Genomic DNA, 13,550 nt, shown 5'->3' with positions numbered 1-13,550 from the left:
GAGTGTGGTCTCTATTTGTCTTAATATTAATTTCTGACCCAGGATGATTCAGGGCAGAGGAAACACTGGTTGGTGTGTGAGGATTGCTTAAGGACATGGTCAGTTTGCATATGAAAGATACATTCCTAGCACAACCCTTTGCTGTTTCTAAGAATTGCCTAGTCCTCGGAAAGAGGCAGTCTCTCCTTAGGCCTGTATGGCCCCCCCAAGTGTCAAAAGAGTATCAAGAATACAGAAAGTAAGATAATTAGTATAGTTGGCCCTATGATGAGTGGATATCAACTAGACCTACATAATGTAAGAAAACAACACCATTAATGATAAAAACAAACTCTTAAGAAAACTAGGAATAAAAGGGAACTTCCATAACTTGATAAAGAACATTTGTTAAAAAACCTACAGCTAACCTCATGCTTAAACATGAAAAACTGAATGCTTTCCCCCTAAGATTGTGAGTGATGCAAAAATACCACTGTTATCCTCACCACCGCTATTTAACATAGTACAGCAAATTATAGCCAGTGCAGTAAGACAAGAAATAAAAGGCATTGCAGATTGTAAAGAAAGAAAGAAAACTGTCCCTGTTGGTAAAAGGCAGTTTTACTGTTTGCTTTATGATCAAACATATTTGATCATAATTTAAACTTGATGGGGTAGAGTTAAGTTACTCTATTTCAACAAATACAATTACATATTCTGGGGCTATGGAAAAGGTATAGTATTATTTATTCCTCTTAAAAGATACCATATTCAGATCATTTTATACTAGTCTGTTGCTTTTTTCTCATTTCATTTGTCTGTTTCTATTACTTCTAATTTGTTGCTTTATTTTATACACAGTTGAGTAGGGGAGATTCAGTGATTGCACTTTCCTCCATAAAATGAAGTGTGAAGACTTTGTGACAGATGTTTACATTCATAATTCCTGATTTGTGCTAAGTTCCCAATTGTACTAATTGTATCACTGAAGTTGAAGTTACCAGAACTAAGCCCTTCACATTAATGTGATGTTATATTTTCATTGTTTTTATTGTTTTTATGTCAGTTTTAAAGATACATTATGTTTCAATGAAGAAGCAGCCTTAAGAGTTTATGTGTAGCATAAAGTTTTGGGATTTTTTACATCAAATTTGTAGTTTTAGAACTGAGTTTTTCAATATTGTTTTAGTCTCCTTTTCCCAACACAACTTGATGCTTTACCTCTTTCTGAATGCAAAAAAAAACAACAGAATTTATAAGTTCTTGAATGAGACAAATCCTGTGTTGATTGCAATAAAAGGTAAGGGCCATGAAAAATTAAAAATAAAAAATGACTTGGATAAAAAGCAACCTTGAAGAGGGAAATAAGAAATGATTGTTAATAGTTCTAGTAGTAGTCATCACAGAAATTGTATATGAATCTCTTTTATGAGAAATAATGTATCATCATTACTATTAATAATATGACCTGTTTTCCTTCTCTTAGGACTACAGAGACATCATTGACACTCCAATGGATTTTGCTACCGTTAGAGAGACTTTAGAGGCTGGGAATTATGAGTCACCAATGGAGTTATGTAAAGATGTCAGACTTATTTTTAGTAATTCCAAAGCATATACACCAAGCAAAAGATCAAGGGTATATAATTTAATTGCTTTTTTCTGTCTAAATTAAATGAAATTAGTAGAAAAGTATGTTAAATAACTAAATCCTATGTTTAAAATTTAGCACTAAGTTGACAAACTTTCTCTTAGATTCTTAACCTAGTGGAAAGAAGAATTCACATCTTTCTATTTTATTCCTTGTGTGAAAAATGCTGATGTCATTTAATGTTTAGGAATGTTACTTTTCTTGAAGATCGTGTAGTCGAATAGATACCATGTACATACTGTCCTGATACACGTTAGAGGTACATGTGCCAACTTTTTCAGCTATGTTCTGCTTTACTGGAAAGGAGCATTATTTCCATATAATGCTCATATAATTCAAAAAAATGAGTAAAACTATTTTTACTATTTTTAGCCAAATACAGAAATAATTTGTCATAATGCTAAATCAGTAATTTTAATAATGCTTCAGTTTTAGTGTTTTTCAAAAGAGATTGAGAAAAAGCAGCATTTTAAATTCTAAAAAATTTTTGCTTGAAAAATTTTTAAATTTATATGTTAATATTTTCTGAACAGCCATTTTCTTTGCAGAATGTTTGAACAGTTTTTTTTTCTTTCCAGATTTACAGTATGAGTTTGCGCCTATCTGCTTTTTTTGAAGAGCACATTAGTTCAGTTTTATCAGATTATAAATCTGCCCTTCGTTTTCATAAAAGAAATACAATAACAAAAAGGAGGAGGAAAAGAAATAGAAGCAGCTCTGTTTCCAGTAGTGCTGCATCAAGGTATTTGATTTCTTTTAATTATCATCAACTGATCTATATAACTTTGTCATCTTAAGTGATAGAACTTGGTGTTTTTTAATACTTCCTTTACTATTCCCTATATTGCAGAATGATATATTTGACATGCAAGTTCCTATGATGTGGAGGATTTTTAATCTTTTAACTAAAGCTATACTAGTGTAAGTGCTTAAATTCAAACTGCTAAATCTGTACAGTTAAACAGCATTTTTAGGATAGTGATGGCATCATGCTTTCTGTCATATAACTATAGCATTTACAGCAATCCTTCACTAAATATTCACTTTTCAAAGGCTCACAACCATATGAAATCCACTACAAATCTCATATTTTAACATATTTCATAACAGTACAAATATTGAACCTAGCAGTATTATAAAACTATTTTATTCATCCCCATAGAATTTTAAGAATGATTAATGATACTATTTTATTTACAGCCCTGAAAGGAAAAAGAGGATCTTAAAACCCCAGCTGAAGTCAGATATTACTACCTCTCCATTCTCTGCACCTACACGGTCAATACCACCAAGGCACAATACTGCTCAGATAAATGGTAAAACAGAATCCAGTTCTGTAGTTCGAACCAGAAGCAATCGAGTGGTGGTAGATCCAGTTACCACTGAGCAACCATCTACTTCTTCAGCAGCAAAGACTTTTATTTCAAAAGCTAACACATCTGCAGTGCCGGGGAAAACAAGTAAGAATCAGCTACAGTTTCTAAACGAAAGTGTGTATATATAATGCATTTTTTAATTTAAGTACTTCCTTTGCCAAATGGGATATATTAGATTTAGCAAATTCCAGTAGACACTGGAATTTTACTCTTTATTATTAGTTTTCCTTTTATCATTTTTGCACTTAAAAAAAATTTTGTTTTATTGACAAAGATACTGAGGTTTAGGAGTGTCAGTATAAGATAATGCTTAAAATGGGAAAAATGGCAAATCTGATCCAAACTGCCTATATTTAAATCCTGGAAGCCAGACTTGATAGCAGTTTGCCAGCACTTGCCTTGATAATCTTTTGGTGACTGGACAGCTTCTGAAAGGACTAAAATTATTATGTATGCCTATTCCCTTTTTGAAAGTAAATTTCTTCCAGAAGGTCTAAGCAGCCTCCAGGTTTTGTCTTAGTGGCTAATTCACACAATTCACATTAGCAGTAATCTTAACCTTCTTGCTTGTTTGAAGGTTAAATAGTTTAACTCTTAGCTTGTAATCTCCTGTATGTGTGTTTTAGTTCTAGAGAATTCTGTGAAACATTCCAAAACCTTGAATACTCTTTCAAGTCCTGGTCAGTCCAGTTTTAGTCATGGCACTAGGAATAATTCTACAAAAGAAAATATGGAAAAGGAAAAGCCAGCCAAACGTAAAATGAAATCATCTGTGCTCTCAAAGACACCCCCTCTCTCAAAGTCATCACCTGTCATTGAGCAAGGTACCGTAGACTTACAAATGATGATTCTATTGGAGATAACACTTACATTCATTTTTTAGGTTGCTCATTTAAAAGTCACATATTCTGTTTCCGTTGATAAATTTACTGAGACATCTTTTGGTTTGTACCAAAAGGAAACGGTATTATTATTAAATTTTAAAAGCCAAGAAAAACTTGCTGTATGAAAAATAAAATCATATTCTAAAATCAAAGGCTTTTAATGATACAGATTTAATAGTTTTTAGCTTAATTATTACAGAACCCAAAAAAGTATCTCCAGCAAGTTTAAATAAGTTGAATTTAGTTAACCCAGTATAGCATTAAAAAAATTTTTTTAGAGTTTTTTTACATCACAAAATTCAACATATTGATCTTTAAATAATCCATATTCTTAAATCTTAAATTCTTCCAGATTCTTTTGTCTCCAGATTTTCATTGTAAAGCCTTTATGTTTGAAGGATGGAGAAAATAACTGATAAAATACACCCTATGACATGTTAAAACAATTATGTCTTCTTGGTAGCATACAGCACAAGGATATGCATTTTTTGTCATGACTTCCAGAGTATGTCTAGACCATTTCCTTTTCAGTATTCCCCCAAGAAACCTCTCACAATTTAATTTTTGTACTGAAACTACTCCATTTTGATTAATGATATTGGGATCCACCCACCTAAATAAGCTTAAAATCAGTGAGTCATCATAGCCTTCTCTTTAGCAACCAAATCTGCTTGTTTCTTTCTGCCTCCTTAACATCTCCTGAATCCATTTCCTCTGTTCCATTCTCACTTCCACAAATTGTCATGCTCTCATAACTGCTATCCCTGCCTCAGTTCTCAACTCTTCCTTACTCAGTCCCTCTTCCACGTCTCAGTGACCTTTCTTATCATGTGCACAGACATACACACACACAGAATTAAGATCCTTCCCTTCCTTCAAATCATACATGGAATCAGAATTTAATGTTATGTCCAGCAATGAAGAGTCTTGTATAACAATGTTGCCTAACATTCCGGCTGTCCTTACTTTTCTTTCTCCCTTTTCTGTCCCAACCATCCTAAACCACTTGAAAGTCCCTAAATATTCTTGTCATTTCTTCCTTTTTTTGAATTTTTTTCCTCTACTGGTTGTTTCCTATTCATTGCCTTTGTGGCCCTTATAATGTTGATAGAGTATTCTTTTTTACATTGTCCATCTCCAGTAGAATCTAAACTCGTGTTTGCTCATAGTTTAATTACCTGTACTTAGTATATAGTAGACAGTGTTTAATTAAATCAGCAAATGACTTTATATGTGAGTGTCTTACATTTTTATATTAGCTTCCTTTCTGAACTGAATTCAGAGTTTTGAATGTTATATTGGCCTTGCTTCTGTTAGTCTGGAATTCTGGAGAAATCAAATGTATGTAGAGAATTGGTTCTAGCATTACGATAGGGGAGGTTCAGTAGCCAATTCGATGGATAGGTTTTGGGTATTACATATGCCAGTACAGTGCAGAAATATGATAAGCTATTACATAACTCATTAATGATGACTTACCACATACATATTGGCACTTGAATTAACTGTTAGAAACAAGAGCAGTGCTCTACAATGGAAATACAATACAAGCCACATAGCAACAGCAAACAGGTGAAATTGCCAGTTTTAACAGTGTATTTTATTTACTCCATTATATCCAGAATATCATTTCAGTGTGTAATCAGTATTTCAAAATGTACACTGCCTCAATATTCACATTTAATTAAAAATTCAGTTCCTCAATTGCAGTTACATTTTAAGTGCTCGGTAATACTGTCACAGGATAGTACAGGTCCAAATGAATGATTTCAAAAGCTTTTTAGCTCTTGAATTCCTTTTTAAAAGAACTTCATTGATTCTTAACCTTTTTCAGTAATGCATTTTGTAAAGTTTGAAGACCTTGTAGGTTTTTTCCCCAAAAAATGCACATGGGCATATCCACACAAAATTTGGGCCAATTCAAGGGCTTCCCTGGTAGCTCAGACGGTAAAGAATCTACCTGCAAGGCAGGAGACCTGGGTTCGATTCCTGGGTCGGGAAGATCCCCTGAAGAAGGGAATGGCAACCCACTCCAATATTCTTGCCTGGAGAATCTTATGAACAGAGGAGCCTGGTGGGCTACAGGCCATAGAGTCACAAAGAGACACGAATGAGCGACTAACATACACACACACCTACATACTAGACCCCATCCCATCCCCTTACCTCCTAGAGTCCTTGAAGCCAGTCTGTAGAACTTTTGTAGGATATATTAACTGGGTATTTATTTGCCAGCAGCCCTATGTAAAACAAATGGAAAGATGGCACAGAACCTTAAAGAGTCCTCAGGCAAATTAAGGGTATTTGTTGGAAAATACCTGACTATGCACACACACATTCACCACTCCCCTGTTATGCAAAACCACTAATCTGAAGAAAAGTTATTAGTACTGTGGGGCTTGAGGGCTTTGCCTTCTTCCCCTGCTCTTGGCTCAGAGACTCCTCCTCTGAGGCAGTTACTTCTTAAAATTTACAAAGCACTGTATGATTGAAGCCCAGGACAAAAAATGAAGAAGCATTCTCTTTACTGGCACAAAGTGTAGAATTTTGGAAGAAAAAAGTGCTAGTACATGTTTGTCATCTTTTTCTTCATCTGAAAGGGTAATAAGCATTTTTTTTCAACCATAGAAAGGCAGTTCATGATTTGCAGTTCCTACAAATCTAGAATTTGATCTTCAGATTTTTTTTAATAATGCATAATAGCCTTTATTACGGAGTTTGTTATAACGGGATTTTAATCCTCATGATGGTGACTCACGTAGTGAATTTGATTGGCACATGCAGCTAGTATTGCTTATGATGATAAATCATTTGCCATTCAGTAATAACATAGAAGATAGGACTATTCCAGAAAAAGAGCTTGTGAAGAAAACTGCCATTTAATTGTTTTTCTTAACCCCTCTTTTAAAATTCTGTGAGCAAGAGTAATTTATTTCTATCTGCTGCTGCTGCTAAGTCACTTCAGTCGTGTCCGACTGTGTGTGACCCCATAGACGGAAGCCCACCAGGCTCCCCCCGTCCCTGGGATTCTCCAGGCAAGAACACTGGAGTGGGTTGCCATTTCCTTCTCCAATGTGTGAAAGTGAAAGTGAAGTCGCTCAGTCGTGTCCGACCCCTAGCGACCCCACGGACTGCAGCCTACCAGGCTCCTCCATCCATGGGGTTTTCTAGGCAATAGTACTGGAGTGGCTTGCCATTATCTACTCTTGTAAAAAAGATAGATGTATCAAAGCCATAGAAGTGTCTATGGTGAACAACTGGTATAAATTATTGCAGTAGATGTACTCTCAAACCTTTTTCATAGGAGTTAGTAGAAGAGGAAATCCTTTTTACTTCTGAGGAATGTAAAGAAATATTTAGAGTATAAATTCTTCTCTGACATGAGAGAGGTCATGGTCATCACATCTAGTAGAGGGTTAAATAAGCATTAGAATCATTCCAGTTTTGATAGTCCCTTTTTCCACTTCCATCTGTAGTAGCAAAAATGATCAGAGCAAAGTAGAGGGGATAACACTTATTTATTCAGATTAGAAAGCTTAAAGGTCATAGATTTTATGCTGAGATTATTTTCCATAATTGAGCTACTTGATAGTAGGAATATAGGAAAATCCTGTTAATGAAGTAAACCCTAAAATGCTTTGTTATGGTGAAGTTCCATAGGAGTAAATAGGGTTACTTTGTATAATGAAAACAATGCTCATCCATTAGAATGTGTAGTAAAGGTAGTAGGAGTAAGAAACTTGGCTAATTCTAGCTTTATCATAATTTGCAGTATTAACTTAGAGTAATTTATTTGCTGATTTTCATTTCTCTCTTGTCGTCAGTGACTTCATTAAGGATGTTTCTCCTCTGTGAGTTTTAAATAGAAGATCAATAATATTAAACTATTAGCTTTTTGTCAGTTCTTTTTCTCAAACTAGTAAAAAAAAAATTAGGATTATATCATTATGTGTAAGTATAGCAGTGGACTTACTGACTAGTTTGAGGGCCAGATTGAGAAAGCAATTTCATATATTAAGCACACTGTTGTTGCCTTTCAGCAGACTGTAGAAACAATGCTCTTGTACCTGGAAGCATTCAAGTAAACGGCCATGGAGGGCAGCCATCTAAGCTTGTGAAGAGGGGACCTGGGAGGAAACCTAAGGTGGAAGTTAATAACAGCAGTGGTGAAGTTACACACAAGAAGAGGGGTCGGAAGCCCAAAAAGCTCCAGTACACAAAGCCTGAAGATTCGGAGCAAAATAGCGTGCATCCCATCAGGGATGAAGTAGTTCCTTCCTCAACCTGCAGTTTTCTTTCTGAAACTAATATTGTAAAGGAGGATTTGTTACAGAAAAAGAGTCGTGGAGGCAGAAAACCCAAAAGGAAGATGAAGACACAAAAACTAGACTCAGATCTCATAGTTCCTACAAGTGTTAAAATGCTAAGGAGAAGTAACCGAAAAAAGACAGATGATCCCATGGATGAGGAAGAGGAGTTTGAGGAACTTAAAGGCTCTGAACCTCACATGAGAACTAGAAATCAAGGTCGAAGGACAGCCTTCTATAATGAGGATGACTCTGAAGAGGAGCAAAGGCAGCTGTTGTTTGAAGACACTTCTTTGACTTTTGGAACCTCTAGTAGAGGACGAGTCCGAAAGTTGACTGAAAAAGCAAAAGCTAATTTAATTGGGTGGTAACTTGCACCAAAATATTTTACTTCAAAATCTATAAAGCAGGTACAGTTAAGGAGTATGTAGAACTAAGGCTTCTGCTTCCTTGCTGCTATGATGGATATGGGAATGTTATGATTTGATTTGCAAAAAAACAAACTTACAAGACACTTCACTTCTTTAAATGAATATATATATATAAATATATACATATATATTTTAAATGTTTGCTATTTATTGCCCTTAGATAGGTTATGCATTTCAACATTCATTTCATTTACTGTTCAAAGCAAAAGAAATTGAGGCTCTATAATGAACTCCCAATTTATTTCTGGAAAAGACAGTTCTGCTACACTCTTAAGGAGCATATAATATTCCTTAGTGATAGAGCATTTTATGTTAAAATGAATTATTTTTGACCAAGCCAGGTACATTTCTGTTTATACAGAAGTCTTGCCCCTAGGAGGACAGGTGTTAACCAGAGTAGCAGTGAATTAATAATTGTGTTTCCTCTAAAGATAAATTTAAAATTCCTACCATTTGATACCCTGAAAAGTTTAATTTTAATTATAGAATGTTCATCTACAGAGAATCTAGAGGAGGCTTTTGCTGTATTCCATTTCTGCCAAACTTAAGAGAAAAATGTACTGATGAAAAGGAAACATATCCACATTGGAAAACATTTGACTGTCTAATTTTTCAGACCTTGATTCTTATGTCAATCACTCAATCTCTGTTTATTGTGCCAAAGACTGAGAATCAGTGCAGTGGAAAGCCTGTTTTTGACTGTCAGGACAGCATACACTTTTTCAATATTGGAAAGGCTATATATTATTCTAAAGAGCAAGCTATTAAAGAGTTATGCTGAGATGTATCTTTTTTTGGTACTAATAGTAGAAAATAATGCACTGGTGGGTCCTTTGACAGAGATGTTTTAGAGAAAATGTTTAAGTGGTTAAAGGATTCAAGGAAAATAACAGGATAAAGGTATGGGATTTGATGTTTACTTGTTAATCTGGATTAATGTCATTTCTAAACTTTAGACGTATCTAATAGGCTAAAATGACTTACAAAGAAATGTGTCTGTGTGTGTATGTGTATATATTGACAAATGGGTATAATTGAATATATATACAAACACATACTTATATGCTATTACCCAGGTATAAATTCTTTTATCAGGATTTTTTAGATAGTGGTAGAATAAAAATAATTTTAAAATGTCATACTTTATAGTTTAATTTTAAGGGGAAGATTGGTTATTTTCAATTATTAAAGGTTTAAAAATAGGCCAAATCACTTTTTATGCAATCATGTTTTATACAGTGGTCTCATTGCACATTGTGTTTTTTCTGCACTTTTTACGGTATCCTTCACGCTGGTATGTCAGTATACACCCAAGAAAAATTCCATTTAATGATTGTGCCTTGTATTCTATTATTTTTTGCATCATTAGTAAAATTAAGTTGTCTATTGTAAATGATAACTATATGACTTAGGAGAATGTATTGCTATATGTACTGCTATGGAAAAGGAAAGCAGTTATTTATTTGTTTATGGTACAGTTAGTTATTTTATACTTTAAAAACCAACATAAATACCATTTCTATTGTTTAAAGATTATTGTCCATTTTTTTAAAAGTTTAAAGAATGTAGTATTTTCTGAGGACTGGTATGGTACAAAAATGTAACCAAAATTTTCAGATACTACATTTTTAAAAAAGTGAGGATGGGGAAAATATGTATCAGCATGGCCCTGGTGTAGAAAAATAAAGTCTTTAATTGAACCTTGGCAAAATACATTACATAATTATTTCTGTAATATTTCTGGTAGGGATAAATGTTAGGTGTCAGTTGATTATGTCTTGAAAAAGAATGGAAAGTCATGCATTTGGGCTTTTTAGATTGTTTGTAACTAAATTTGTACAGAAATCCTGTGAAATTAAGTAAACCATTTTCCAGATCTTAACTGAATTGCTGTGATTTTGCAGTTGAAAATAATTTCAAATTTTTCAGGTTTTTTGTATATTTATTTTTTTCTAACAGATATATTTAACTATATAATTAAAGTTCAGTAGTTAAACTCTTCATAATGCAGAAATGGATGGCTTGGTTGTATAGTGAAACGAGTCTCTCAGTTACACCATTATTGAATATAATAGTATGTATGTTTGAAATTTAAGTCGTTAATTTGTTGCTTTTGAAGGCAATCTATTTGAAACATGTAATTTCCTGATGGTATCTGCATTGTATTAGAAAATAAGGCTATAAAATCCATTTTTGTAAAAAATATGTGTATAGTTTTAAGGTGTGTACAGAGAAGGGAAGAGCGTACACAGTCTTAAGAGTGAAAGTTACTGCTAGTAGGGTGTATTAGTTCTAACACTTGAGCAAAAAACGAGTATTTACCATCTTACCTGCAAGAAGTAAATGTATTAGTCTAAATACATTCTAAAGGCACTATATACTTATGACCTTATTTGCATATTATTAGACACTGGTTTCCTAGGCAAAAATGACTTGGATCAGCTTCTTTGTAATTGAAACACTTAAAATGTATTAGTAATAACCAGATATACCTAGATTTTATATTTTTATAATTTAGCTTCTACACACTGCAAAAGTTGAATTAAATTTAAGTCATCACCATAGTCTTGTTCTATTTGACCACTAGAAAAAAATCTCTTCTTTGAGTCAGTTAACACCAGGTATATACTGTTTATAGGTCAAAGGAAATGTTGGCAGTTGTCTTAGGTGAGCAGTAAAAGAATACTAAGTTTATTCAAAGTTTCAGAGTACAACTTTTGGTTATATTCTTAGAAAATGTAAATCAATTTTTATATTTTTAAGTACCTAACCCTAATATTCTCTCCTTTGACCCCAACAATCTTGAGTTCCAGTGAAATGTTATAAAATTAGAGAATGTTGTAGATGAGCAGATTAAACAGTTTGATAACTCTGGGCAGTAGACATACACTTTTTAAAAAAATTGTATTCTTTTCAGTCTACTATTACAGCATTGGACCATTTTCTGCATATATTCATGAACTAAAGATTTGGCCTTGCTTTCATTGTTTTTATTATTGCACAACATCACAAATTTGAAGACTGACTGATAGTATTGTAACAAAATGATCTTCCTCTTTAAATTTATTTAGAATAAATGTGCAGGGTATTTGTGAGCTTGCTTAGGTCACATCTGAGACACGAAGTTTGGTTGAATCTAGTGTCACTCAGAAATGAATTATGTAATATACACTGATCAACAAAAGATCCTTGTAGCATGTATGTTAACATTTTAAACTCTCCCTTATCCGCAATGCAGTAGATTAATCAGACATTTTAACAAAAGTATTCAAGTAACATTTTTAGCTTATAATGATAGTAGCATTATTTACATGTTTTGATATATGATTTGTAATATAAATTAGCTTTTCCAGTTTATAGTGTTTAATTCTAGCATTCCATTTTATACATGCATATATACCTCTCTCTCAGATGTCAACTGGAAGCAATTTTGACTATTTTCTACCTAATGAAGACAAATTGTTATTCTGAATGTTTTTGTTCACCTGAAATTTATTTTTGAGTAGGTTGAAAGGACCAAGATACTTGAGTGTTAAAAGGGCTATAAGTGTCCTCATTATATGTAGGAAATACATGATTTTAAAAGTCACAAAAGGGGAAGTACTTTTATGCTCTGTGGATTATCCCATATTTAGTTTTTTTAGTTTGTTTTAAAACAGGTTGAGAAGTGATTTAGTTAAATTTAGGTGACAATTTATTTTCCAACTAAAATAGAAAATTACACTTTTTCCTCACTTCCCCCCTGGGAATTCCTCTCATGTCCCAAGTTTCCAAGTGATTTGAACTAAATATTATTACATTTATTGAGAAGCTGTTTTTGTTTTTAATTATACTGAGCTAAGCACTCCAGACAGAAAGTCATTTTGTACTATGTACAATACCCAAGAAGAGGTCACATTGAGTCAGAAGACTGTAAGTACCACTTTTGACGCTCCAGATATTAACCTTGTACACACTGTAATAAAACAATTAGAAAATATTATGAGCTATAAATATATATATATATTATTTTTAGTTTTGATAGCTCTGTGTTTAAATACTTTTTTAATGCAGATAAAATCATCAGGAAATTAACCTTATATGGCACAAACCAAATACATATTAGTGGGTGGCTCTGAGTTTCTACGTTTAAGGAGCTAAGAAAATAGGTTTGAGATGATAAATAGTACACACACCTATGATACAGATGTACACATGCTTGTTACTTTTAAGATTGTGCTGTGTTGACTGATTACAATGAAAGGTTATAAATTGAGACAAAATACAGTTACATTTTTGGACCATATTAAAACTGCAAGAAGATGGGGTCTTATTCAAAGATCTTTTAGACAACTGTTAAATCCTGTCACATGATATTTAGACGTGTAGAATGTAGCTCAGTTTTTGAAAAGTAACTGACCTAGAGGGTTAATGTTGAAACTGACACATTTTCAAATTAAAATGCTTATTTTGTACAGAAAACAACGTTAAACACAAGCAAATCTGTTGTATGTAATAAGTAACAGAGTTTTAAAAAGAAATTAATTATTTAGCTTTATTGAGGTTTTTGGTTTTTCTTTCTGGAAACCTGAAGTATCATGTTATAAACGGCAGTCTCACACCAGAATAGCAGTGCCCTTTCTTTTTGTACATATTGATTGGACCTTTCTTTACTGTTAGGTGGACACTTTCTATGTTAGTTTTGAAGCATAATTCTTTGAATCCTTTTATACAAACTAGAATGTATGTGTAAGAATTCCTGTCCCTGCAATGTAGTAACTACAAACTTATTTTTAAATAAATAGAAAACTTGTTTTTCTAAGCTATTTTGTAGAGCCTCCTTTATTTTATAACACGAAAAGCACTCAGTACATAATTTCAAGAGGTATTACATAAATGCTGTTACATTAGTGTTCCCAGTGCCTTGTCCGCTTAGCAAAATG

The 13,550-nt window shown here is 33.2% G+C and overlaps 1 protein-coding gene across 5 annotated transcripts in view; it reads left to right on the top strand.

The window, feature by feature from the left end:
* PHIP (PHIP subunit of CUL4-Ring ligase complex) overlaps window positions 1-12,357 on the top strand; it is a 124,323-nt gene extending 111,966 nt beyond the window's left edge. For 2 of the 5 annotated variants that reach the window (XM_055433706.2, XM_055433705.2), the window contains exons 36-40: window positions 1,466-1,618; window positions 2,209-2,372; window positions 2,831-3,090; window positions 3,633-3,830; window positions 7,931-12,357. In XM_055433706.2, coding sequence (XP_055289681.1) covers window positions 1,466-1,618; window positions 2,209-2,372; window positions 2,831-3,090; window positions 3,633-3,830; window positions 7,931-8,568 — 1,413 coding nt within the window. In that variant the 3' untranslated portion in view covers window positions 8,569-12,357. The remainder of the gene's footprint in view (window positions 1-1,465; window positions 1,619-2,208; window positions 2,373-2,830; window positions 3,091-3,632; window positions 3,831-7,930) is intronic. The other 3 variants (XM_055433707.2, XM_055433709.2, XM_055433708.2) reach the window with 3 other exon arrangements.
* The last annotated feature ends 1,193 nt before the right edge of the window (window positions 12,358-13,550 follow it).

This window comes from Moschus berezovskii, chromosome 10 (assembly GCF_049115385.1).
Source record: "Moschus berezovskii isolate FMDL1 chromosome 10, NW_MosBer_1.0, whole genome shotgun sequence".
Taxonomy (NCBI): Eukaryota; Metazoa; Chordata; class Mammalia; order Artiodactyla; family Moschidae; genus Moschus; species Moschus berezovskii.
Note: the sequence above shows the minus strand (reverse complement) of the source record. Positions and strands in the feature narration are given on the sequence as shown.